General features: G+C 34.5%; 16 protein-coding genes and 2 pseudogenes across 18 annotated transcripts, besides 2 other annotated features; 6 read left to right on the top strand and 12 right to left on the bottom strand.

The window, feature by feature from the left end:
- Nucleotides 1-17,882: part of a mobile genetic element that runs on past the window's edge.
- TVAGG3_0661950 (uncharacterized protein) lies at nucleotides 4,094-4,567 on the top strand (the record flags this gene model as incomplete). The annotated part of the gene is made up of 1 exon (XM_051242028.1): nucleotides 4,094-4,567. One exon carries the CDS (start codon nucleotides 4,094-4,096, stop codon nucleotides 4,565-4,567), a length of 474 nt encoding a protein of 157 aa, XP_051088615.1.
- On the bottom strand, nucleotides 4,690-5,381 carry TVAGG3_0661960 (annotated as a pseudogene). The gene has a single exon. A coding segment is annotated over exon 1 (692 nt).
- On the top strand, nucleotides 5,623-5,997 carry TVAGG3_0661970 (uncharacterized protein; the record flags this gene model as incomplete). Its single annotated transcript, XM_051242029.1, has 1 exon — nucleotides 5,623-5,997. One exon carries the CDS (start codon nucleotides 5,623-5,625, stop codon nucleotides 5,995-5,997), a length of 375 nt encoding a protein of 124 aa, XP_051088616.1.
- Nucleotides 6,958-7,563, bottom strand: TVAGG3_0661980 (organellar and viral DNA polymerase type B; the record flags this gene model as incomplete). Its single annotated transcript, XM_051242030.1, has 1 exon — nucleotides 6,958-7,563. A coding segment is annotated over one exon (606 nt), but the record flags the coding sequence as incomplete, so codon positions are not given.
- On the bottom strand, nucleotides 8,201-9,035 carry TVAGG3_0661990 (integrase core domain containing protein family; the record flags this gene model as incomplete). The annotated part of the gene is made up of 1 exon (XM_051242031.1): nucleotides 8,201-9,035. A coding segment is annotated over one exon (835 nt), but the record flags the coding sequence as incomplete, so codon positions are not given.
- On the bottom strand, nucleotides 9,055-9,465 carry TVAGG3_0662000 (ATP binding; the record flags this gene model as incomplete). Its single annotated transcript, XM_051242032.1, has 1 exon — nucleotides 9,055-9,465. The coding sequence occupies one exon, from the start codon at nucleotides 9,463-9,465 to the stop codon at nucleotides 9,055-9,057; it is 411 nt and encodes a 136-aa protein (XP_051088619.1).
- TVAGG3_0662010 (uncharacterized protein) lies at nucleotides 10,904-11,504 on the bottom strand (the record flags this gene model as incomplete). The annotated part of the gene is made up of 1 exon (XM_051242033.1): nucleotides 10,904-11,504. A coding segment is annotated over one exon (601 nt), but the record flags the coding sequence as incomplete, so codon positions are not given.
- TVAGG3_0662020 (organellar and viral DNA polymerase type B) lies at nucleotides 12,051-12,587 on the bottom strand (the record flags this gene model as incomplete). The annotated part of the gene is made up of 1 exon (XM_051242034.1): nucleotides 12,051-12,587. A coding segment is annotated over one exon (537 nt), but the record flags the coding sequence as incomplete, so codon positions are not given.
- On the top strand, nucleotides 14,125-14,643 carry TVAGG3_0662030 (uncharacterized protein; the record flags this gene model as incomplete). The annotated part of the gene is made up of 1 exon (XM_051242035.1): nucleotides 14,125-14,643. The coding sequence occupies one exon, from the start codon at nucleotides 14,125-14,127 to the stop codon at nucleotides 14,641-14,643; it is 519 nt and encodes a 172-aa protein (XP_051088622.1).
- Nucleotides 14,758-15,494, bottom strand: TVAGG3_0662040 (protein of unknown function, DUF4106 family; the record flags this gene model as incomplete). The annotated part of the gene is made up of 1 exon (XM_051242036.1): nucleotides 14,758-15,494. A coding segment is annotated over one exon (737 nt), but the record flags the coding sequence as incomplete, so codon positions are not given.
- TVAGG3_0662050 lies at nucleotides 15,544-16,423 on the top strand (annotated as a pseudogene). The gene has a single exon. A coding segment is annotated over exon 1 (880 nt).
- Nucleotides 16,649-17,164, top strand: TVAGG3_0662060 (protein of unknown function, DUF4107 family; the record flags this gene model as incomplete). The annotated part of the gene is made up of 1 exon (XM_051242037.1): nucleotides 16,649-17,164. The coding sequence occupies one exon, from the start codon at nucleotides 16,649-16,651 to the stop codon at nucleotides 17,162-17,164; it is 516 nt and encodes a 171-aa protein (XP_051088624.1).
- Nucleotides 17,355-17,789, bottom strand: TVAGG3_0662070 (uncharacterized protein; the record flags this gene model as incomplete). The annotated part of the gene is made up of 1 exon (XM_051242038.1): nucleotides 17,355-17,789. The coding sequence occupies one exon, from the start codon at nucleotides 17,787-17,789 to the stop codon at nucleotides 17,355-17,357; it is 435 nt and encodes a 144-aa protein (XP_051088625.1).
- A 260-nt stretch (nucleotides 17,883-18,142) lies between the features above and the next one.
- On the bottom strand, nucleotides 18,143-18,463 carry TVAGG3_0662080 (uncharacterized protein; the record flags this gene model as incomplete). Its single annotated transcript, XM_051242039.1, has 1 exon — nucleotides 18,143-18,463. The coding sequence occupies one exon, from the start codon at nucleotides 18,461-18,463 to the stop codon at nucleotides 18,143-18,145; it is 321 nt and encodes a 106-aa protein (XP_051088626.1).
- A 47-nt stretch (nucleotides 18,464-18,510) lies between these two features.
- TVAGG3_0662090 (uncharacterized protein) lies at nucleotides 18,511-18,753 on the bottom strand (the record flags this gene model as incomplete). The annotated part of the gene is made up of 1 exon (XM_051242040.1): nucleotides 18,511-18,753. One exon carries the CDS (start codon nucleotides 18,751-18,753, stop codon nucleotides 18,511-18,513), a length of 243 nt encoding a protein of 80 aa, XP_051088627.1.
- Nucleotides 18,754-18,804: 51 nt separating this feature from the next.
- Nucleotides 18,805-21,607: part of a mobile genetic element that runs on past the window's edge.
- On the bottom strand, nucleotides 19,291-19,593 carry TVAGG3_0662110 (uncharacterized protein; the record flags this gene model as incomplete). The annotated part of the gene is made up of 1 exon (XM_051242041.1): nucleotides 19,291-19,593. One exon carries the CDS (start codon nucleotides 19,591-19,593, stop codon nucleotides 19,291-19,293), a length of 303 nt encoding a protein of 100 aa, XP_051088628.1.
- TVAGG3_0662120 (uncharacterized protein) lies at nucleotides 20,057-20,864 on the bottom strand (the record flags this gene model as incomplete). The annotated part of the gene is made up of 1 exon (XM_051242042.1): nucleotides 20,057-20,864. A coding segment is annotated over one exon (808 nt), but the record flags the coding sequence as incomplete, so codon positions are not given.
- TVAGG3_0662130 (uncharacterized protein) lies at nucleotides 21,368-21,578 on the top strand (the record flags this gene model as incomplete). The annotated part of the gene is made up of 1 exon (XM_051242043.1): nucleotides 21,368-21,578. A coding segment is annotated over one exon (211 nt), but the record flags the coding sequence as incomplete, so codon positions are not given.

Genomic DNA, 21,607 nt, shown 5'->3' on the forward strand with positions numbered 1-21,607 from the left:
TCTTGCTCCAGACATAAGGACTGTCTCTACATTGAAGCACACTCTTAAACTCTACCATCGCAGTATTGTAAAATACTACGCTAGCTTTATTTTTATCACGAATGACCTCATTGCTGACAAAAATAGCCATTCATGACGTCGATTCATGACCTCATTCATGACTCATTGCTGAAAATAAGCGCTAGCGGCAAGGGCGAAGCCATGACTCAGAACTTCAACTTACGAATAAAGCTTGTTTTAGTCGTTATTGAAAAGTTGAACTTTTCAGCAAAGCAGGTTGACATGATTACATAAGTCGAATGCAATCTCTTGACCATCATAAAGTGCTTTGTAAGTTTCATTAAACTGAACTCAGAGTCTTTGTATATGTTCAACAGGTATGTGAATGTTTCTTATCTTCATTGTAATAGCATTGTATAGCTTCAGGAAACATTTCATTAGCGGTTAAGCAATAAATCTTGCTTCACGCTTTCATTCTGCAGTGAAATGCAACTTCATTTAAATCGTTAGTGAGTAAGTCTATGTAGGTCTTCTTTCCACAGAAAATACTTTTTATAAGCTAAACTTTGTTTTCCAGGTGTTATTTCTGCGAAAGTCAGAATGAAATTGACCAAGGTTCTTTCCTATAAGTTCGCGACCATATCTCTTCTTAAACTCTGCTGCAAGCTTTGGATGTCTTCATTATATAAGTGCATACTGTCGGTATCCTGGTAAAAGATTTGAAGTCCCATATCTTCAGCAGTACAGATACTTCATTCATAATAGTTTTGACATAGACAGAATATTAACCCAAGTGGACAGAAGTTAAAGTGTCTGCAAATGCTTTTCGTTAGCTTGAAAATAGTTTTATCTGAGCATCCAAACCTTCGAACTTCACTATATGGTTGTAATTTCTTATAGCATATTTATAGCATCTTTGTCATTTACTATGGTTATTTTTGACTCAATAGGAGATAGAATAGTTTTTGCATAATATGCTGTTCAGAATGAGTTTTATAATTTCTTGTAAGGGGTTTCTTCTTTCTTATACTTTAACTTAATCAAACAACTTCTTTACTTCATCTCTTATTCTCATATCTCTGTTTCCATCGTAATAGTATCCTTGCAACACTTCACATTTTTGACACCTTGATATTTTATGAGGTCTTGTAATGTTATATGGTCAACATACATGAGACAGCAAGTGTTTGAACTTCTTGGAACGTTAAGTTCTGGATTTAGTTCAGGGTCGCAAACTATTAAATGAAAGTGTCTGGGTATACATCTCTGTTATCTTAATGAGAACAAAGAAGCCAGACATAACTTTTCACCAATGGGTTCCTTTTGGTCATCATCGAATAAATGTCTCATGAGATACTCTGTGCTTACATTCATCCTTCAATACTTTTGGAATCCTTCTAAAGTATAAAGTCTTGCTATAGCTGAAGGATATAATGAACAGTGTCGAAGTCAGCAATGAGTTTCTTTTTGCTCTTTTGTTCATGTTATCTGACACATACATCTTCCACCTTGAATGCATCTCGAAATAAATTCTCTTGGTTTATTTGAGAGGTCATAAAGATTTCCATTCGGGAAGTATACTCTGTTCTCAACAATTTTGTTAGCAATAGAACAAATACTAACGTAGTCATAAACGTTTAAATCAAACTCTTTCAATAAGTCATTGCGGAACTTTACAAAACCTTCTCTTAAAATTCTTACATCTTGTTTGCAGTAAAACGTGCTATATTTTCTAAGTCGAAGTGGTTTTCATCTATTCTGCAACTTTGATGGAATCTATGTTCTTCATAAATGTATCTGCATCATGGATAAACTTATGCTTCAGAAATGACACAGTTCTGTTGTCATTTGCTAACAAAACACTGCTGTAGTAGTTATATGGAAATACTTCTTTCGGTCCTGTTTGTAAGTTAACATAGCAGGAAATAGTTTAAGCTTCTTATTTATAACACTGTAAGAGTCTTTTATAATAATTGCCCGTCCTTTATATAAACAGTTATTTGCATTGTTCGTGAACCTTTAATGATGGGAGTTCCTTTCACTTCTGTCATGTGTCTTAAGATGAAGTTTATGTCATAACTGAGGTTATGGAAATATATTAAACTCTTGTCAGGAAGTCTTTCCAAAAATTCTGTTGCACAGTTTTGACCCCAAATGCTTTCACTAACTGAACCATCTTCACTGTCATAACAGATGTTAAAGCTTTATGAAAGCCATCTGTGCTACACTCAAAGTCAGCAAGAAAACGTGCTCAGGTATGAATTTACATTTAGCTTTTTTACTTCTTTTGACTCTGCTTTCTTCTTCAGTTGTACACAATACTTTGGAGCATATGTCAAATCTTTAAATGGTGCAAGGTTCTGTTTATAAGTCAGTAGTATATGTGAAAGTTCTCCATAAGAATAGGTTCGAAATATTTGCACTCCCACAATGTTTTCATAACATCCATAACGGTGTTGTTCTATCATAACGAACTACATATTTATCTTCTCTCTTTGTATAAATCTTCATCTGTTTCTCAATGTTCATTCCACCACACTCCTTCAGATTTATATAGTTGCGAATGAAGTATGTTGTCATTGGAAGTCTTTCGTTTAGCATGTAGTGGTCTTCAACAAGAAGTAAGTCAATAGTTCGAACAGTTTCACATTCTTTTGGTATATATCTCTTTATTTCATTATGTCTTGAGTCATTGAAGTAACCAATGGTAACATTAAATGATATACCTGTTGCGTCAGAAATTTCTTGTACTTTACTTTGAGGAAAGTCTCTAACACGAATGACTTCTCTCATGTGGTCAATAGTTTCTTCATTTACTCCAGCTGAATGCAAGCATAAACGAAACAATTGTCCTCTGTCATAAGTGTTGCAGTTCTTTTGTTCAGTTCATTGAAGATTTGGTAGCGTTCAAGATTTATAGGTAATGTGCAAAGATACTTCCAGAACTGACCGCTTCTCTTCTTATAAAACTTCTTTTCACCAAGGATTTATTCCAGAAGTATCTATATCTGTTTATCTCTGTTTGTTTAAGTCTGTTCATAATCTTTTCTGTTTTTTCTGTCAGTGTGCTTTCATCTCTATATGGTCTCTTTTTTGGTTTGCCTTTCTTTACATCTGACATCGTTAAGCTTCATATTCTGTTAAATCATACATCTTTATTTCGTAAGATTCTTTATGTTTGTCAAGAAGAAGTCATAGTGCATTTCAACAATACCTGCGGCATTTGCTTCTATCTCTGATATAAAGTTCTCCTTCAAGAGCTGATGTAGTAATGTTCCAATATTATTGAGGTTTAACGTAGAACATTCATACTTTCCACCAAGTTTATAACATACCATCCATCTCTGTTGTGAGTTTATTTTAATTTTCTCTAAGAGTCTCATGAAAACTTACGAAATGTTTGTGTAAGTAGTCTCTGTTTGGTTCATCTAAAGCTTCGATGTTAAAGTCAATGAGTCTATTGCCTGACTTCACATTTCTTTCCTATTCTCTTCATCTTTCTCTTAACATCTCTCACCTTCTTTTGGTTTGTCGTCAATGGAACGAATGACATCGTTAGCTTTGCGAACTTGTTCTATAGCACTTTTAAACATCTCTCTTCTCTGTTGTTTCAGTGTGTCATCTCTCTTTCGTGTTTCACCAACGTTTGCATTTGTTATGTCAAACATCTCTTGACGAACATCATGAGAAAGAGCTTACGAGTATGACCAATTCGCATTTGTTATGTCAAACATTTCTCTTCTTACTTCATGAGGTATGAACGTCTATGATATAAGTCAATAGCAATGTCATTTAAAGGAAATCTCTTGCATGGACTTCGTCCTCGCCGCGTTGCGGCTTTATGAACTATGAATTCTATCATAAGTTATTGCACCATTATAGTCATTGAGGATGTCAGCGAGTGCTTTTTTGTTTGTTGCGTAATGCTTTGCAACATCTATATTAGCTTCTGTAAGAAGTTGTTTTATTTCCGAGTGTTCTAACTTAGACAACTTCCGATACATCTTTAGTAGGAAATAAAAAAATATTTTTTGAAAAATTAGATTAGATTTTTTTAAGTTATTTTTCAAAATAATTTAATATTTTTATTTTAATGAAACACATGCAAGATTGCAAGTTCTTTTCATACAATGCTCTCGCTACTGCCATCAAGAATGAGTTCAATAATGCTTCAAACGTTAATGTTATCTTTAACAAGAAGTTTGTGAAAGAATCTAAGTTTGGTCAGTATGTCAGACCATTAGCTATCGTCATTGACCGCAAACGTTATACTTCACAAGAGTTAGCAGTAGTTTTGAAACAAAAGAGTTTCTTCGTGAATGTCAAAGATACTCATTATACTGTCATAAAGAACTCTAACATTGACTTCTTCAGTATTGCTTTAAATCTTTCCGAACAGAAAGAATATAAGAAGGGTGAAACAAATGTGAAATATTATCCTTCATCTCTGAAAACAATAACGAACAAAGATGTTATACAAAAGTTCTTACCAAAGGTTGAAGAAGCTTCTATTGACATTGACGAAGGAAGTGAAATGGTTGAAGAAATTGACCCTGACGTCATTTAAGCAAAAATATATTTTTGGTGAAGAGACCCAAAGGGTCAGAGCCGCAACGCGGCTAGGTGAGATGTCACCCGTTTTCTCTTCGTTAATGTTGTCGTGACTTCTTCGTTAATGTTGTCGTGACTTCATTCTTCCTCTTTGAAGTTGTCGAAATATTCTGTTATTTTTTCCTTCAGTAATGGTAAGTCTTCTTTGAAGGTAAGTATTGTGCAACCTTTGATGTCATAGTGTGTTTGAGGAAGAGTATTTTTGACAATTTCCTTTATTTGCTCATTCGGTGTCATTGAAATCGGTAAGTTTTCACGATAGAACCAGTTTCTGTCAGATTTGTAAATCTTAGCAAGGTCATAAAAGCTCTTGTTGTTTCTTCTCACTAAATGCAACATAACCATATCTCTGTCTTCTTCATTTTCCATCTCTTCAGCGTAAATCATATACTTATAACTCTTTTCCTTTCCTTTTGGTACTGAACGTGGTATTCTTTTCTGTATGCTTTTGTCTTTGGATTCAATGACTTCATCTTTTGCTTGAAGTTTCTTTTCCATCTCTCCACGTTCTGCTTTATATAGTTCATCTAACATCATGAAAATATAACAAGCATAACGAGGTGAAGCCACATTGCTACAGCATTTACTAAAAGTCTATGAACATAATATCCTCTCAAACCAGGAGCCAAATTCTTGCGATTTTCGTACGGAATCTCTTCCCTCGGTTTTCCGAGGGAAGCAATCATATGAGGAAATTCTTCTAAAAGTTCTTTTGCCTGTTGGTTTTCAAACCAATGATATGCTTGCTTTGTAGAACGAAGAGCGTTCATTATACTTTGCATTTGGTACATGTCATCTTTGACTGAACGAATGAGTCTCAATTGTTTGTTATATTGTATGTATTCGTATTCTTCATTTATGACTTCATGAACGATAGCAGTTGTTGTGTTCTCTGTTGTTGACATTCTGTCTTTACATACAAAATAAAAAAATAAATAAAATAAAAACTAACTTTATTTTTTCTGAGATAAACACTATTTCTTCACAACATTAAATTTTATCCTGTATGAAATGACTTTAAAAAGATTATTGACTGACTTCGAATACTATCTCATTGACGCACTGACAGACCCTCAAAACTGTGTTGAAAGTTCTTTAAGCTTTAAGATTGAAGGTACGACGCATTTTGTCTTCACTTACGTATTGAAAGAATATGACCGTTATCATAACGAAGTGAATCAAACACTAATAAAATTTGTAGATAAAAAATTGGTTAACAATGAATATTTTAAACGTGAAGACCCAAACACTGCTGGAGATGATGAAGAATACAGACAAGTTATTGAAAAAAATAACGCAAGATTAGATGCAATAGAAAAGAAGTTTAATGAATGTCTTACAAACACGTATGAATATCTTATGCAGTGGGAAGCCAGATGGAAATAAATTTACGTCAAATATGCAATTTATAAAATCTTATGTCGACAGGCTACGTAGCACAGTGGTCTAAGGTGGTGTTATGGAGGGGTCAGGGTCTGTGGTTCGAACCGCGACAGCGCCGTATTTTCTTATTTTCTTTATTTGTCTTGTTTGTCGTGAATAAAAAGTATCATAAAAGTGCTCTATCTTCCACGGGAATAAATAAAAAATTTACTTTATTTCTTCTTTATTTCTTCTTTATTTCTTTGTTCCCGTGGAAGAAGGGTTTTGCTGTTTTTTCTCAACCGAAATCAATGATTTTTTCATTTTTGGAATCCTTAGCGAATGAGGAATCTTTTCTCTCGTGGAAGCTTTGACCAAAAATATATTATAGGTGAAGAGGTGAGATGTCACCTGTTTTTTCACCTGTTTTTTCACCCTAGTTATTTTATAAACGTTTCACATGGTAAACGTTATTTTTTTAAATTTTGTGAAAACTCAACGGTTTGACACAAGCCCTAAAAATTATTTTACTCAGAATTTTGTTGCTGAATTCAGTAAAAATAATGTTTAGGTGAAGAGGTGAGATGTCACCTGTTTTTTCACCTGTTTTTTCACCCTAGTTATTTTATAAACGTTTTACATGAATTGTACGATGTATATTTGAAATCCTAAACAATTTCGTAGCTTCTATTTCTTCTGTCAGTATATCAAAAGTTTTAACAATGCCGAAAGTCTCTTTATACTTCTTCTTGACGTCAGATAGAAGGAAATCTTCTGCTGTTGGATAGTTTTTGTTCAGAAATGCTAACATGTCCATTTTATCTTCTGCTGGCTTTTCTGCTTCTTTCTTTAAGTCTGCATAGTCGTTTCTCATTCTTTCTATCTCTTTGACTGAGTAGTTATATTTCCTCATTGCTGCTTTACATTTAGAACATTGCGGTTCATTTTTGCGTTATATTCTGAAACCTTACCTGCTAAAACAACTAAGGCGTCAATGGTTTTCTTTAACTCAAACATAGCGGGTCTTATCTGTTCATTCCATACCTTACCTCTTCTATCTTTATCTCTTATTTCCCAAACACATTCTGCAACTAACGAAACAAAGTTATCGTAGGTCTTAAATTCTTCAGATTTATATATGTCAGAAATGTTTTTATATACCATGTCGCAATCTTTGTCCATAACTTTATGGTTGCAATGAAAACCAAGGAATTCATAATTTACCTTTCGTATGAACTTCTTTATTTCTACTGAATCAGTTGGTTTCACTTCAATTTCGTCGAATTCGGGAATAGTGAGTTTTTGTTGTTGGATTTCAGGCAATTTGGGTAAATGGTCAATAATGTCCTGCATTTCATAAAGATATTCTTCATTTTCTTCATCTTTCGCACTACAGTCTAAATTACTTGTTAAAAGTTCTTGCTTTATCTTCTGGATTTTTGTTTCGAAAGTATATGAAGAAGGAATGAAGTTTTTCATCTCTACTAACATTGACGTAGGATTCATGACTAACGAGTTTGGTGCTGTTGTTGTGGACAGAGTCCCGCCGTTCGCGGCTTGAATTGTTGTTGTGCCGATTGTTGAAATCATATCTTTTATACAAAATAAAAAAATAAATAAAAATAAAATTAGCGTTATTTTTTATTTCGGGAAAATTCATGAAAATTCATGAGGTGAGAAAAGAGGTGAGAAAAGAGGTGAGATGTCACCACTTCACCTAAATTTATTTTTGGGTCATTTACGCTCATTACGAAGAAGAAGTTTCGACAAAACATTTACGATGAAATCATGACAAAACATTAATATATAAAATTCATGAAAATTCATGAGGTGAGAAAAGAGGTGAGAAAAGAGGTGAGATGTCACCACTTCACCTAAATTTATTTTTGGTGTAAATTTATGACAAAAATAAATGGTACCATTAATGATATCATGACTGTTCTCATTCATGTCTGATTTACATCCAATGAAAAAGTTTAGAAGAATTTTCTTATTCTTTCTGGCATGTTTTTATCTTTCCAGTACTCCCGCTCTAATGGTCCCAGATGAGTTGGTTTAGATTCTCTCAAGTTCTTAGATGGTATAACATCTTCAACGCCTCCTTCATATCTTACTTTATAAGTGTCATCGTTTATGTTGTAGTCAAGTATTTCAATAACCACTCCTCGCTTTGCTTCGTCAATGGTTTCAGCAAGTTTGCCATTACTACTTTCGACTAATTTATGACGAGGATAAAACGCAATAGAGTCGTCGGCAGCTTTTATAAGATATCCATTACCTTGCGTAGAGTCTACGATATAATAATTTCGACTTAACCTTAAACGTTTCTTTGTCAACGGTTTGTCGTCAAGAACTACACGAACTTTTGTACCAGGAATGAGGGTAAATTGTGTTGAATTTCTGATATTTTGCGTTTGACTTCGTTTCTTTTGTATATACTTTTCTTCTTGTTGTTGTGTCATTGAATTTGGTGTATGTCCTGTTGTAGAATGTGTTGAGGAATTATATACTTCGAGAAAATGTTTCATTGTTTCTTCGGTAAAGTCTCGCTCTTGATTTAAATCTCTGAGAGTCCTTATGAAGCGGTTAATGATGCCGAGTATGTTATGGTTATGGTCTTCAGTAGTGTAGTGAGTTATGTTATGCTTAATGAGAAATTCTGTGATTTCATTGCTGAGGTATGCACTGTCTTGGTCTGATGTTAAAGTACTTGGGCTATGTTCTGCTACAAACTTTTGTAAAACTCTTAACACTTCATGAGTTCCTTTATTTCTCATTATATACGCAAAAGCTTTACGAGTGTTAACATTAATGAAGATGAGGAATGGTTTATGACCACATTTTCTGCTTTGAATGAGAGTGTCAAATTGGTATGCGTCAGGAGTGTTGGAGTAAATTGGTAAAAAGTAGTCGTAAGGATTTATTTTTGTTTGATGTACAACATTTTTGTCAAAGAACCTTTTCACTTCAGCTCTGTTAGTAAATCCCCGACTCTTTGCAGCTTCATTGAACTTCTTAAATGACCTCCATGGATGTTGTTCGAATACTTCTTTCAAGCTCATTTATGTAAAGTTAAAGATTTTAACCAACTCGTATCCAAGCGTGCATTGTTATATAAGGAGGCATATAATCTTTTCCATTACCTGCTGGGTCTGTAATACCAGCTACAACATGTGTATGATTTCCTGCAGTTCCACAGAAAATACCTGTGCTTGAATCTTTGGGGTCATCTGAGATATCATATCTGTTCATTCCCTGTCTATCCGAACCCGCTGCAAGATTTATATAACCTCTTTTTGTTATTGAATGTGAATGGTTTCCTTCCACAGATGTTCTTCCACTGAACCTATGCATATGTGAAGGAAGGTTTTCAATACCTATTTTCTTTGAACCTCCCATCTTCATTGACTGCGTATTAGTGTAGAATGGAAAACTGTCAACTATTTCATACCATCTACCACCAAATAAAGTGTTTGGATTTATTGGATTCATAGACGTATAAACAGCTCCTATAGGATATATTAAATCATATATGCTCATAACTCTATAAACATATTCTAAAGAACTTATGTCATTAAATACCATTTGGAATGTATCTCCCGGATGAAATGTTGCATTTGTTCCACTTTTATAATGTAATGTTAGTTCAATAGAATTATCCAAGAAAAATTCAAAAGTATCTGGTTGAAGACCTCTAACAAATTCAAATGGAGTTGCTGGTTCACCATTTATAATTTCTGTTGTAAATGTCATTGTATCTGGTTTCGAAAATTTCTTTGTTAGTTCTGTATCCACATAAGTTTTGTCAGCTTTCTTATCTAACATTGCTGGTAGTTCATATGCTTCAAAGTTTCTGGCATGATCTTCGGTATTCCTGCAACTCTTATCTAAATTGTTAAGAGTATCTTTTACGCTTGTACTTGGATTTTCTAATGGTGCACTTGAACCCAAATCAAAGTTCAATATTATGTCATCAGCTCTAACAGTAGTGAAGGATTTATGTGTATGGTTCTTGTCAGCTTTCTTGTCATATAAATCTTGAGCAGTGAATTTAACATTATTTTCATCCTCCATGACATAAACATCTTTACATCTAATGTTTCTCATCGTCGTTATGTCGTCATCCGATGTTAAACCTTGTGGAAAGTTAGGAGGTTTCCAATATAATGCAGCCGCGTGCGGCGGGGCTCCGCCCTCCCCACCAGTTTCTTCAACCGTTCCTTCAATACTTTCTATACCAACAGTTGTGAAGAAATCATGTGTATGGTTCTTATCTGCTTTTTTATCTAACATTGCTGGTAGTTCATGTGCTTCAAAGTTTCTGGCATGACTTTCAATGTTCATACATTTACTATTTAAGGAGTTTAGTGTATCTTTTACGCTTGTACTTGGATTCTCTAAAGGTGCACTTGAACCAAGGTCAAAGTTCAATATTATGTCGTCTGCTCTAACAGTAGTGAAGGATTTATGTGTATGGTTCTTGTCGGCTTTACTGTCTAAAGAAGTTTGAAGTTCATTTATATCGGAGATGTTGTGTTTATGAGATTTCAAAACTTTGTTCATTGCTTCGAGTTCAACTTTGTCAGCTTTACTTTTAATAGCATCTTCAAACGTTATTTTTGACTTAACTCTCAAAGTAAATCTTGGTTCAACTAATACACCATTAACATTGAAAGTAGAGGCATAAATTTCACCGTATAACCAAATGCTTCTGGTGCTTTAGCTACATCATACTGTACAGTACAGCTTATGTCATAACCTTTAGCACGAATGTATTTATATCTTCTTTCATTAACATTTTTTGTCTTCGCTTCATCACTTCGTGTTAAATATCCATGGTAGTCCGTTATAATCTGTTCGTCTGAAGTTATATAATGAACGTGGTTTTTATCTGCTTTTTCGGCTAATTTCTCATTAACATCATTCACTTCTAATTCAACTCTTCCGCCAGAACTCTTATTATCATTAATCTTTTTCATTAATTCGGTAATTACGTCATAAAGACTATATTCTGTTTTCGGTTTTGTAAATAATGAGTCAAAATTTCTTTTCATCATTACATCGCTGACATTAATGATATCACCAATTCCTTTTTCATTTATTCTCTTCATTAATTCTGCAATAATGACGAATATATAATCTGTTAATTTATTCTCTTCATCGAGGGTTATAGAATGTTTTGAAATTGAATCATTAACTCCTCTAAATAAATCAATAACTTCAGGATACACGTTTTTAATGTCTTGAATAACCCGACCAGTATCCTCGCCACTATGTGGCTCTGAGCCCGTTGGGCTCTGTTGTTCATGTTCTTCGTTCCCGTCGTTACGTGGTTTTATATCTCTAACCATCATCAACGCAGCCATAACCGGAGGGTTTGTTGCTACCTGTTCGAAAATCCGTCCGTTATGTATGGTATATCTAAATAATTTCTTTGTGTTTGTTAAAACATTTGAAACAAGTCTTTTAAAACCATCTACAAAATTTCCTGTTTCACCTAATGTTCTTGCAGCATTTACAAGCTCACCCATTCCCGCTTTTGACCCCAAAAACGTCCATATTGCATTTATTTCACTCTGTATAGTTGTCCATTCAGCGAAACTAACACCCGCATTCGCTAAGCTGAAAATGAAATTCAGTGGATCGAACTTAATTCCACCTTCTTTTTCAATTTCAACGAACTCACTAACATGAGATTTTAAATATTCTTTCGTTAAAATTGTTTTCCCCGATGTTATGTCATTAACGAAACTATCACCGTCAAAAGTTAACGAATTCAATTTCGTCGTTGATGCTTTTATTTCATACACCGCTTTATCGATAGTTTTTGGCTCACCTTCTTTAGAAGCATATGAAACATTAATGAATGAATTATATGTATTCGTGAATGAGTTAAAATCAATGATTTTCATTAATGACGCCTTTAATGATTCATTAACTGTTGAATCCCTTAAAACAATTAATGAACTGTCATGGGCTTCGCCCTGGTCGCTTCGGTCTGAAAGACCTTCAGGACTCAAAGAGTCCGTTTGCGACTTTATGAAAGGTACACTGCAAACCGTCGAGTTTGGATCAAATGCTGTAGTTGGTGCAGGAATATTAATGATATAAGTCATTAAATCATTAAGTGACGTAAATAATGTTGTCGTTTTTGATTTAATTTCTTTAGCATCTGTTATATATGGTAATTTTATTTCTGTAGTTTCTGAATTAAAGATATTCGCTAAAATGTTTTGTAAACTGTTTTGAACAGCAGTATAAACCGTTGAATCCGGAACTCTTACGATTTCACCGTCCTTAATAAAAGGCATTGCACATGGTGTAGTGCTTGGGTCAAATCTTTCGGGATTATAATTCAACATATATTCTAACGCTTCATATACAGACTTATATACTGTTGTGTCGTTCTTCATGACAACTTCACCATTTACAATGAATGGCATTGTACATGGAGTTAAAATAGGGTCAAACTTTTCATAGTCCTTCCATGTTATGTATTTCTCGGTATTTCCATCAGAAATAACAATATATTTGTCAGTAAGTGTGAGAGAGTATTGACCAAAATATAAACGTTTAGCTCTGTCAGCTTCATACGCATATGCAGCAATTGTCATATTTTAATGAGAATAAAATGTTGTTCTATTTGCAAAGTACAGACCCAAACGAATACGGGACAGTAAAGCTACAAACAAACTTAGGTCTACAGAATGAGCCACTTGCATTCAGAATGGTTGACTTCAATACTATCGCTTCATTCGTTATAACAGATGAAACAGATTTCATGGAGATTGAAATAGATGGAAAGAAGCACGAAATAAGATTTCACAATAATGTAGAATATAAGATGGAAACATTAGCTGGAGTGTTAAATGCTCTCATAAATACTACAATAAACAAGGATAACGAAGAAAACTTAATGAATGTTAAACTTATTGCAGGAGTTTTGAAGTTCAGTTATGTGAAGGAGTTTAAGATAACACGAATGAGTCATAGAGTTCAATTGCTTCTGGGAGCATACCATATGACATTTCCTTTGAAAAGTGTTGACAAAACGATTGAGATGAAATCTGTTCCATACGTATGTTATGGTAATTGTACATTGAGTCAAAAATAGCTAATGTCACAGGTATTTCAGGAGTTAATAGTAAAGGTTCAGTAGAATATAAGTCTTTCTGTTATGAGTCAAATTCAATGTTCATTCCAAACGTTCCTGTCATAGCAACTCATTTAGGTAAATGGGTTCGCATTAGTCCTCATAATTTGAAAGACATGCAATTCAGACTTGTTGACTTTCAAGGAGCCTGTAGAACTGAAGGCACCAGTGCGAATGACTGTTGAAGTTGACTTTTTAGAAAATATTAAATGCAACAGCTTACAAGAGAACTCAGAGCTAAAAATATAAAGTATGAATGTTATGTATTAGGTCATGAACTTTGGTTGTTGCTGTTTGATGAAACAAATGAATTAGTTATGTCAGTCAAGAGAACAGAAAAAGGCGTCAAAGGCGCCGAGCGCAAAGCGCTATATTGTGTTAGTGAAAACTGCACCAAGTCAATAAGATTAGGTTTGCATTATGAAGATGAGTTCGATACTGTTGAAGAAGTTTTGGATAGATATTACAAATTGCTTTAATTTACTAAAACATATTTCAAACAAAGTTTATATTCTGTTGAAAGTTTTGTATACTCGTTCGAATATTTATACTTAAACTCAACTCCTGTAGTTCCTGGTGTTTCAATGATGCGGATGTTACCTATTTTCATGAATGGTGGCGTTTGACCACAGCATTCGATTTCAGGGTCGAGATAGTCAATGACACATTGTTTCCCTGTTATTCGTGATATAACATTTTCAAGGTCCTCCTTTGTTAGAATTATTTGGTTCTTACTTATAAGATTTGTCAAAAGCTTCTTATCGTCTTTGAGTAAAATTGTTTGGTATAACTGAAGAAGGTAATGGTCTACGTTATCTGAAGGATTTGTTTGAACATTTGTGTAAGGGTTGTCGTTGGCTTCTCTTGAAAGAATTTGGTCCAGTGGTGGATACTCTAACTTAACATCTGATGTAGCGTTAGCGTTTGAAGCTGTGTTTAAATTCACGGATTTCAGTTCTGGTTCTTTTTCTTTCAAACACTCCGAACTATAGTTCTTTATGACAATATTGTTTGTCGTTCGTGAGTCAACATTTGATGTTGGTTCAATTGGAACATTAACGGCACCAGCTAAGATGGATTTGCTTCTCATTTCATATAGAATAAAAACCTTTTATATGTATGAAATGAACAATACACTCGACAAGGGTTTGAATGTAAAGCTAACGAATGAAAATATTGTTGAATTCACTGAGACAGGTGCTGTGTATAAAGATGTAGAACTACTGAACAAAAGAGCTAAGGGAAGAAGCAGGAACATGAACAAAGGGTGGAAGCCTATAAAAATTTATGTCAATGATGGCTCAGGAGGTTCAAACATAAAGTATGCAGAAAGTTATAGAGTTTATGCTCTCAAAGGTGAAAAGCCTTCATTTAAGAACAGCTATTCTAACACATATCCTCAAAAGTTAACGGATGGGGAAGTGGATGATATGAATGACAGCAAAAATATTAACAGAAATGGCGACAGAGATGCATGGAATTTGTTTACCATCAGTCAATTGAAGGTTAAACTTTAAAACAATGTTGGTCGTTCCCATGGAATATTTTTGACTTTAATGGTATTAGTCATGATATGAATCTCAAGGTATGAACGAGGAGAGATGAGAGACTTATATGCTTCCCAAATTTCTTCAAAAGGTAATGTTATACCTGACTGTTTCCAAATGAGTTCAATATCATAGCGTGAGAAACCTTGAAAGATAACGAAGTCAGTTATGAGACGTTTTATGTTTAAAGCTAAAAACCTCCATGTTTGCATAAGTATTGCTACAGTTAAGTGGTAATGTCTGACTTTAGTAATGATGTTAGCTAATGGTGAGTCAGGCTTTGACACTAAACCTTTACCAGCGAAGTCGTCGCAAACGAGCAGAGTGTTTGAAGGATACTTTTTGAAGGGGTATTTTGAAAGTTTTGATAGAATGTAGTTTGTAAGTCGTTTCATATCGTAAACTCCTGAGTATTGACGTAAGTGGTGTTTGTCAATAATTCTTTCCATCTCTTCTGAAGTCTTTTGCATTCCTGACTGTATGAACTCAACGATGGCATAATATTTCCTCTTACGTCGAATGTAACGTTGAAGAAATTCAATGAGTTCGCTATCTGGAACTTTAACGACAGAGGCTTGAACTTTTGACATAAATGTTTTCGCTGTTGAGTCCATAGAGTCTGAAGTTGCTGATATAATGATTTGGTCATAATATGAGTCATTTCCTAAACGCTCTGTTATGAGTATATGACGAATGAGGTTAAATGTCTTACCTGAACCCATCTTTCCACAATAGAAATACACACCATTTGAACAGAACTCATAGTCCTTACTGAAAGGAAGAATGAGAGAAGAGTTAAGTTTGTCTGTAGTTTCATTCATGTCTTCATCTACGTCATGTATTAAATGCTTCATTTTATCTCCATTAAAAATGCAAGTCAGAAATATTCAGAACATAGCACCGAGTCTAACTGACAAGAGTATAAAGATATACTATGAACACGTTATGATGAAACCTACCAAAATTCAAGAAAGTCAGTATACTTATGAATATCCAAGACACTGGGTAGAGTATGTAGGAGGTGAGAAAGCTATTGAAATCAGACAGGTTCGAAGTATTCCAGCAGGAAGAACAATATTATTGAAGAACTTTAATGTTTTGAGATATAATGATGAAACAAAGAAGCAAGATAGTTTTCCTATTGCTGTGTATGTGAACCTAGACACAGGAGATGACATGAAAGTTTTTAACACAAAGCTTCAAACGGTAGTGAGAGAACAACTGACTGCGGAAGGACATCCATTACCTTCAGAAGTTACATAGCATATAATTTTGAAACAAACTCAATAGATTTTAAAGTCATCTCTGCAAAGAAGTCAGGTTTTACATTTAATGAAGCAGATGTATATTCGAATGAAAACTTCAAAGCTATTGCATGGTTAGATAATGACGATTGCTTTAAGAAAATATTTAAATTCAGTGACTCAAAATGTCAATAGATGACCTTCGTGGAATGTTACCATCGACGTTTACAGTTGAAGGTTCAGCAGGATTGCTTACAAGATTGTCAATTGGTGGTATTTGGTCTCGTGAGAACATTGTTATAAAATCCAGTATAAGTGAATTTGCTGAAGAATCTATATTATGTCTTTCAAACTATATGTATTCGCCACCGAAGCATTATAGTATAACAAACTTTGTCAGTAAGTTTAACATAAGACTTGTCGAACCTTCTTCAATGAAAGATGTTGTGCTACCTAAAGATGGAAAGGATGGACTCATTATTGAGATGATTTTAATAGCATATTAAATGAGCTTGTTCTTGAAGGTCATTCATGATGAAATAACTGTTGTAGAAGATGTTAGCAATTGTTCAGACATTTTGAAGCGTATAGATGAGATAAGAAAGAAGTTTATGAAGCCGCAACGCGGCGAGGACGAAGTCCATGAGAATGTTTATGTTTCATTGACTTTCTCCAGTAACGAGAACTTTTATGAGATAATATTGAAGAGAGATGATTTTAATATGGTGTAAATGGTAGCTTGGGCAGCTTTAGGCGCAATGGGAACAAAAGCATTAGCATTTGGAGCAAAAGCACTTGGGGCTTATGACGCAGTAAATAAAATGAGTGGAGGAAGAGTTTCGAAGACATTAGATGCAAATAAAGGAAAGATTGGAGGCTGGGTTGCAAAGAAGTTAAGATTAAATAAAATAGGGCTCATAAATAAAGCATCCAATTTGGTTGCGACTGAGTCAGAAAATGCTTTAGGAAAGGACGATGAGTTTGCAAAACACGCAAAAGACTTTAATGACCAGATGAAAGGTGAAACAATGCATTTAAATAGAGTCGATGGAACTCTTCCTCCACCAGTAGTTCTTCCGTATGGTCCCTATGGAATGTATGGAAATCCTTACGAAAGACCATTTGACCCATTGACTGGTGGAAGTAACTGGTATCATTACGGACGAAGAAGAAAGACAGTCAAGTTGGAGACAGACGTGAAGAAAGCAACTAAAAAGAAACCAAGGAAGAGAGTTATAAAGCAATGAATTCAACGGGGTGAAAAAACAGGTGAGAAAACGGGTGAGATGTCACCTAGCCGCTTTGCGGCTCTGACCCTTTGGGTCTCTTCACCTAAATTTATTTTTTCACCTCTGACAACGTTTATTTTTAAGTTTATTTTTTATTTAGCGAGAACGTTTATTTTTATGTAAATGACAGAACAAAAATATAACATTTCTACTCAGCAGGAATGAGACCCTTACTGACTATGTATTCGTTTAATGCTTGATGAAAACAATGGTACATATTATCGTATGGGTATACACAACGTCTGTTTCCATCGTCGTCGTATATGTAGAGCTCAAATCCAGTCCAACCTTCTTTTGTACAATATGTAGCTTTATTTAAGTATGCATTTATGTAGATAAGGCAATTTTCTTCATCGCTCCAGAAATAATTTTTGTTCTTTGTTGAAATAGTTTTCGTTCCTCTGCGACCATAAGGAATGTATGCAATGAACTTTGCGTCATAAGGGATTGTAATATATTCAGGGTTTCTTTCATCGTCAATGGGTCTGTCTTTGTTAAAATGCATGTTTCTCAGTTTTACTTGAGTTTTGAATAGTTCACGGAAACGTTCTGGGAAAGAGTCATAGTAAATGTAGTCGGACATGTCTTTGTAATGAAATAAAAAATTTAAAAAAAATAAAAATAAGGTTATTTTTTATTTAGTGAGGACGGTAGTGAATTCGTTAGTGAAGTCGTTTATGTGTCAGATGGTTTTGTAAATATTTAAGGTTAGGTTGGTGTTATGGTTTCGTAAAGTGTCAAAACCGCTAAGTCGTATACGGAGGCGCGCAGTGCCACAGTACACGACTTAGGGATACTAACTTACGAAACCGTTAACATATATTTTACAACACAAACGACAACACTAACTTAACATTAAATATTTACAAAGCCGCCAACCACTTCACCTCACTAACGTTTTCACTAACGACTTCACTAATGTAAAAATAAACGTTCTCACTTATAAAAGTATTGCAACTCCTCCCATTGCTGTGCTTCATATAACAGCTCATAATCTTCTGACTCACTTTCTTCTTCATATAGGTCAAAATCACTGTCATAGTTTATACCTGTAAGTTTTGACAAAGCTAATGAAACACGTTTACCGTTTGTATCGTATGCTTGTATAAACTTTCCATTATGCTTGTAGTCATAAACGCTCAAACTAACTTTACCCTTTCTCCCTCGTATCTGATAGAATGTATTTTCACGAGGAACGAAGAACAAATTCTTGAACTCATGACCGTTGTAGTTTGTTATCTCAATAGTTTTCGTCATTACATCCAAATAAAAATTTTCAGTAAAAATAAAACTAATGAAATATTTTATTCCTCACTGTCGTCTACTTTCTCCAACTCTTCTAACTTCTTCCTAAGTTTAGCAATGTTGTCCTCATGAAGTTTAATCTTTCTCAAAATTCCTTCTTTATCTAATGGTTGCTTTATCTTTCTAAACTGAACTCTACCATCCTTCATAGTATGAACGTAAAAACCTTCTGGAACCGCTCCTGATTTAATGTATTCTACCAAAAATTTTTGTTTCATTGCTTCAGTGACTTTAGTCGTCATTTTACTCTAAATAAAATGTTCAAATAAAATAAAACTAACATTATTTTTTCAGTAAGGAAACGCAGGAGTTTTACGATTTATTTGAGGCGTGGGTTCTGGTTTAAATGTTGGAGTCGGTTTAGGAGTTGACTTTTGAACAGGAGTTTGTACTTCCATAGGTTCAGGAGTCATTGAAGGTTTTGTTTGTGAAGGCGTTGGTTTTGGCGAAGGTGTTGGAGTTTGTTTAACTTCAGCTACTTCAGTATTATTTACAACATTTGCTTTATTTCTTTTCAACATCATAACTGCTCCTGCTGTAGCTAGCAAACCTAGTGGGAGACCATATCTTATATAAGGACTTGACCAAATGCTATTTTTGACAGGAGCTGGTGGAACACCTAACCTTGGTGAGACTGCTCTTTGCCATTGTGCAGCTCGTAAGAAATATTCAATAGGTGCTCCATAATCGTTTGGTAAAGTTTGTTTCACAGATGGTGAAGGTTCACGAGAGCTTGATGAAGAACTCATTTATAAGCTTTAAAAATAAACGTTCATCCTTTATTCCTCACTGTCGTCCGCTGCTAAGTTATAGTCGTCAAGTCTTATTATTGGTATGCCTGACTGTCTTACTTGTATTGCAAAGCAACAATCCCTCATAAATCCAATAAGTGGCTTTGGTACGTTTTCAGTTGCTAGTTCAATAGGTCCTTTAACAGACAATTTGTATGTTATTGGAGCAGTAGATGTTTGACCTTGCTGGAAGCAAAAGTCCACTTCTGTTGGAAAACCACATAAGAAATGTGTGTTGTCATAGCTATCCCATTTATGTTCCACACTACCATCATCCACCAATGACCTCATAACATCTTCATTAAATCCAATCATATCATTGTTTGTATTGCAAGCGTTCGCAACCATTTCATAAAATACAGGTCCATATGATTTTTCAGGTTCTGCAGGCATATTTCCATAAGCTCCCATGGAAAGCTGAAGATATTTAAACTTAGGGTTCTCAAAATTAACATAATAGTTGTCTTTCTTTCTAAATAGTGCCCAAATACTTTTAACATTAATAGGCGTATAAGCTGCTGTAAATGTTGCACTTGAACTATCTGTATTCTTTGAGAATGAACCGTCCATAGGAATCCAATCCATAACTTTAACAGGAAAACATAAAGCCTCGTTTGTATAATGTTCTACAAGTTCTGTATAAATGTTAGGGTCTAAAGAGAATGACTTTGGATGAATGAAACATTCATTAAAATCCATCTTTGTTCGAAATAGTTGCTGGTTACAGTTGTAATAGTAACTGTTCCACTAGCTTCTACTGCCTTCGTTATCATAGTGAATGGTTCATTCCATGGAACAAATTTATTTGTCGGTGGATTTGAATCTGAAGCAAATGCAACTTTAAGAGTTGGATTGAAAGCAATGATATCATTTACAGATATAGATGTGCATTGTAAGGCGTCGCTACTGAACTTTACTTTAAGCTGAATGTTTCCTGCAAAAGCTGGAATAAATCGAATAGCTTCTAATGGAAGGAATCTTCTAACAGGAATTCTTAAACGAAGCTTAAAATCAAATGATTTTCCTGCTGTAATTGGACCACTAACAATTTGTCCTGTTCTGCATGTTCCCGAATGACTCCATACATCTTCATGTCGAGTCTTTGAGAAAACATCTACTTTCTTTATTTGTTCGGTAGTTTGTGAGTTTGAAGTTATATATGCTTCTTCTCTTGCGTTGTCTTGAGAATATACGATACGACCATTTGCAAGGATTTGATATCCAGCAACTGCATAGAAAGCGTCATCGAAACCAATCCAAAATCCTGGTGGGTTTGTTTTATTGGAACCTGAACCAATTTCTTTATCTACAATAAATTGACCTTCCATTTTATACGTAATGAATGTATTGTAAAGGTCCAACATATTTTCACCAGGAGGTGAGAGATTGAATGTTACCCATGTGTTATCTTTAGCAGTTCCAGGTTGTGATGGAATCTTTGCGTCAGAATATTTTCTATTAGTGTCACCAATTTGAACTGCATTGTCTATGATATCGAAATATGAGCGAATCTGATGAATATGCTCTGCTGGAGTAAATTCGTTTAGCTGTTCGTTCTGCATGTATTTACTTCAGATAAAAATATCTATTTACTTCATTATTCTCACTCTTCTTCTTGGCATTCGTGGTGGAAGTTGTTTCTTGACATTTTCAATGAACTGTACATTCTCTTTTGTCTCAACTTCTTTCACTGGGGTCAGGGTTCTTTGACTCGGTTTGTTTTTCAATGAAATTCACGAACTTTGCAATAAGCTCTTGGTTCGTTATTGAAAGAACATCTGGCTTCTTTTCTTCTTGTTCTATTGACTTTTCAGTTTGAACAGAAGGTTTTATATGGGCTTCGTGGCTTCACCCTTGCCATGCACCTTAATGTTGTCGCTCTCTGCATTCGCTAATGGTACCTTTCTTTTTCTTACGTATATTTTACCATCTTTACTCTGACTTACGTAATAGAAAGGATGTTGTATTCCTCTGCGTCATTTAATATAATAGACTCTCGCTCTGATTTTGACAAGCTCATTTTACATCGGTTAAAGTTTTAATTTAGTTTTTTATCTGCAGTCAAATGACTCAGACAAGCCCTACGGACAAGACCCAAGGTGTCATAGATGTTGAAGCATTGAAGAAAGAAATTCGCGAGCAAATTTTATCCGAACTGAAGGAACAAAAACCAGAACAAAAGCCAGAGAGACCAAAGAGAAAACTTAGTGAAAAACAACTTGCTGCATTAGCTGCTGGAAGACAAAGAACCCACGTTTGCTGGCGAAAAAAGCTAGAGAAGAAGCAAAAGCAAAGAAGAACAAAA

The sequence above is a fragment of the Trichomonas vaginalis genome, chromosome III (genome assembly GCF_026262505.1).
Source record: "Trichomonas vaginalis G3 chromosome III, whole genome shotgun sequence".
Taxonomy (NCBI): domain Eukaryota; phylum Parabasalia; order Trichomonadida; family Trichomonadidae; genus Trichomonas; species Trichomonas vaginalis.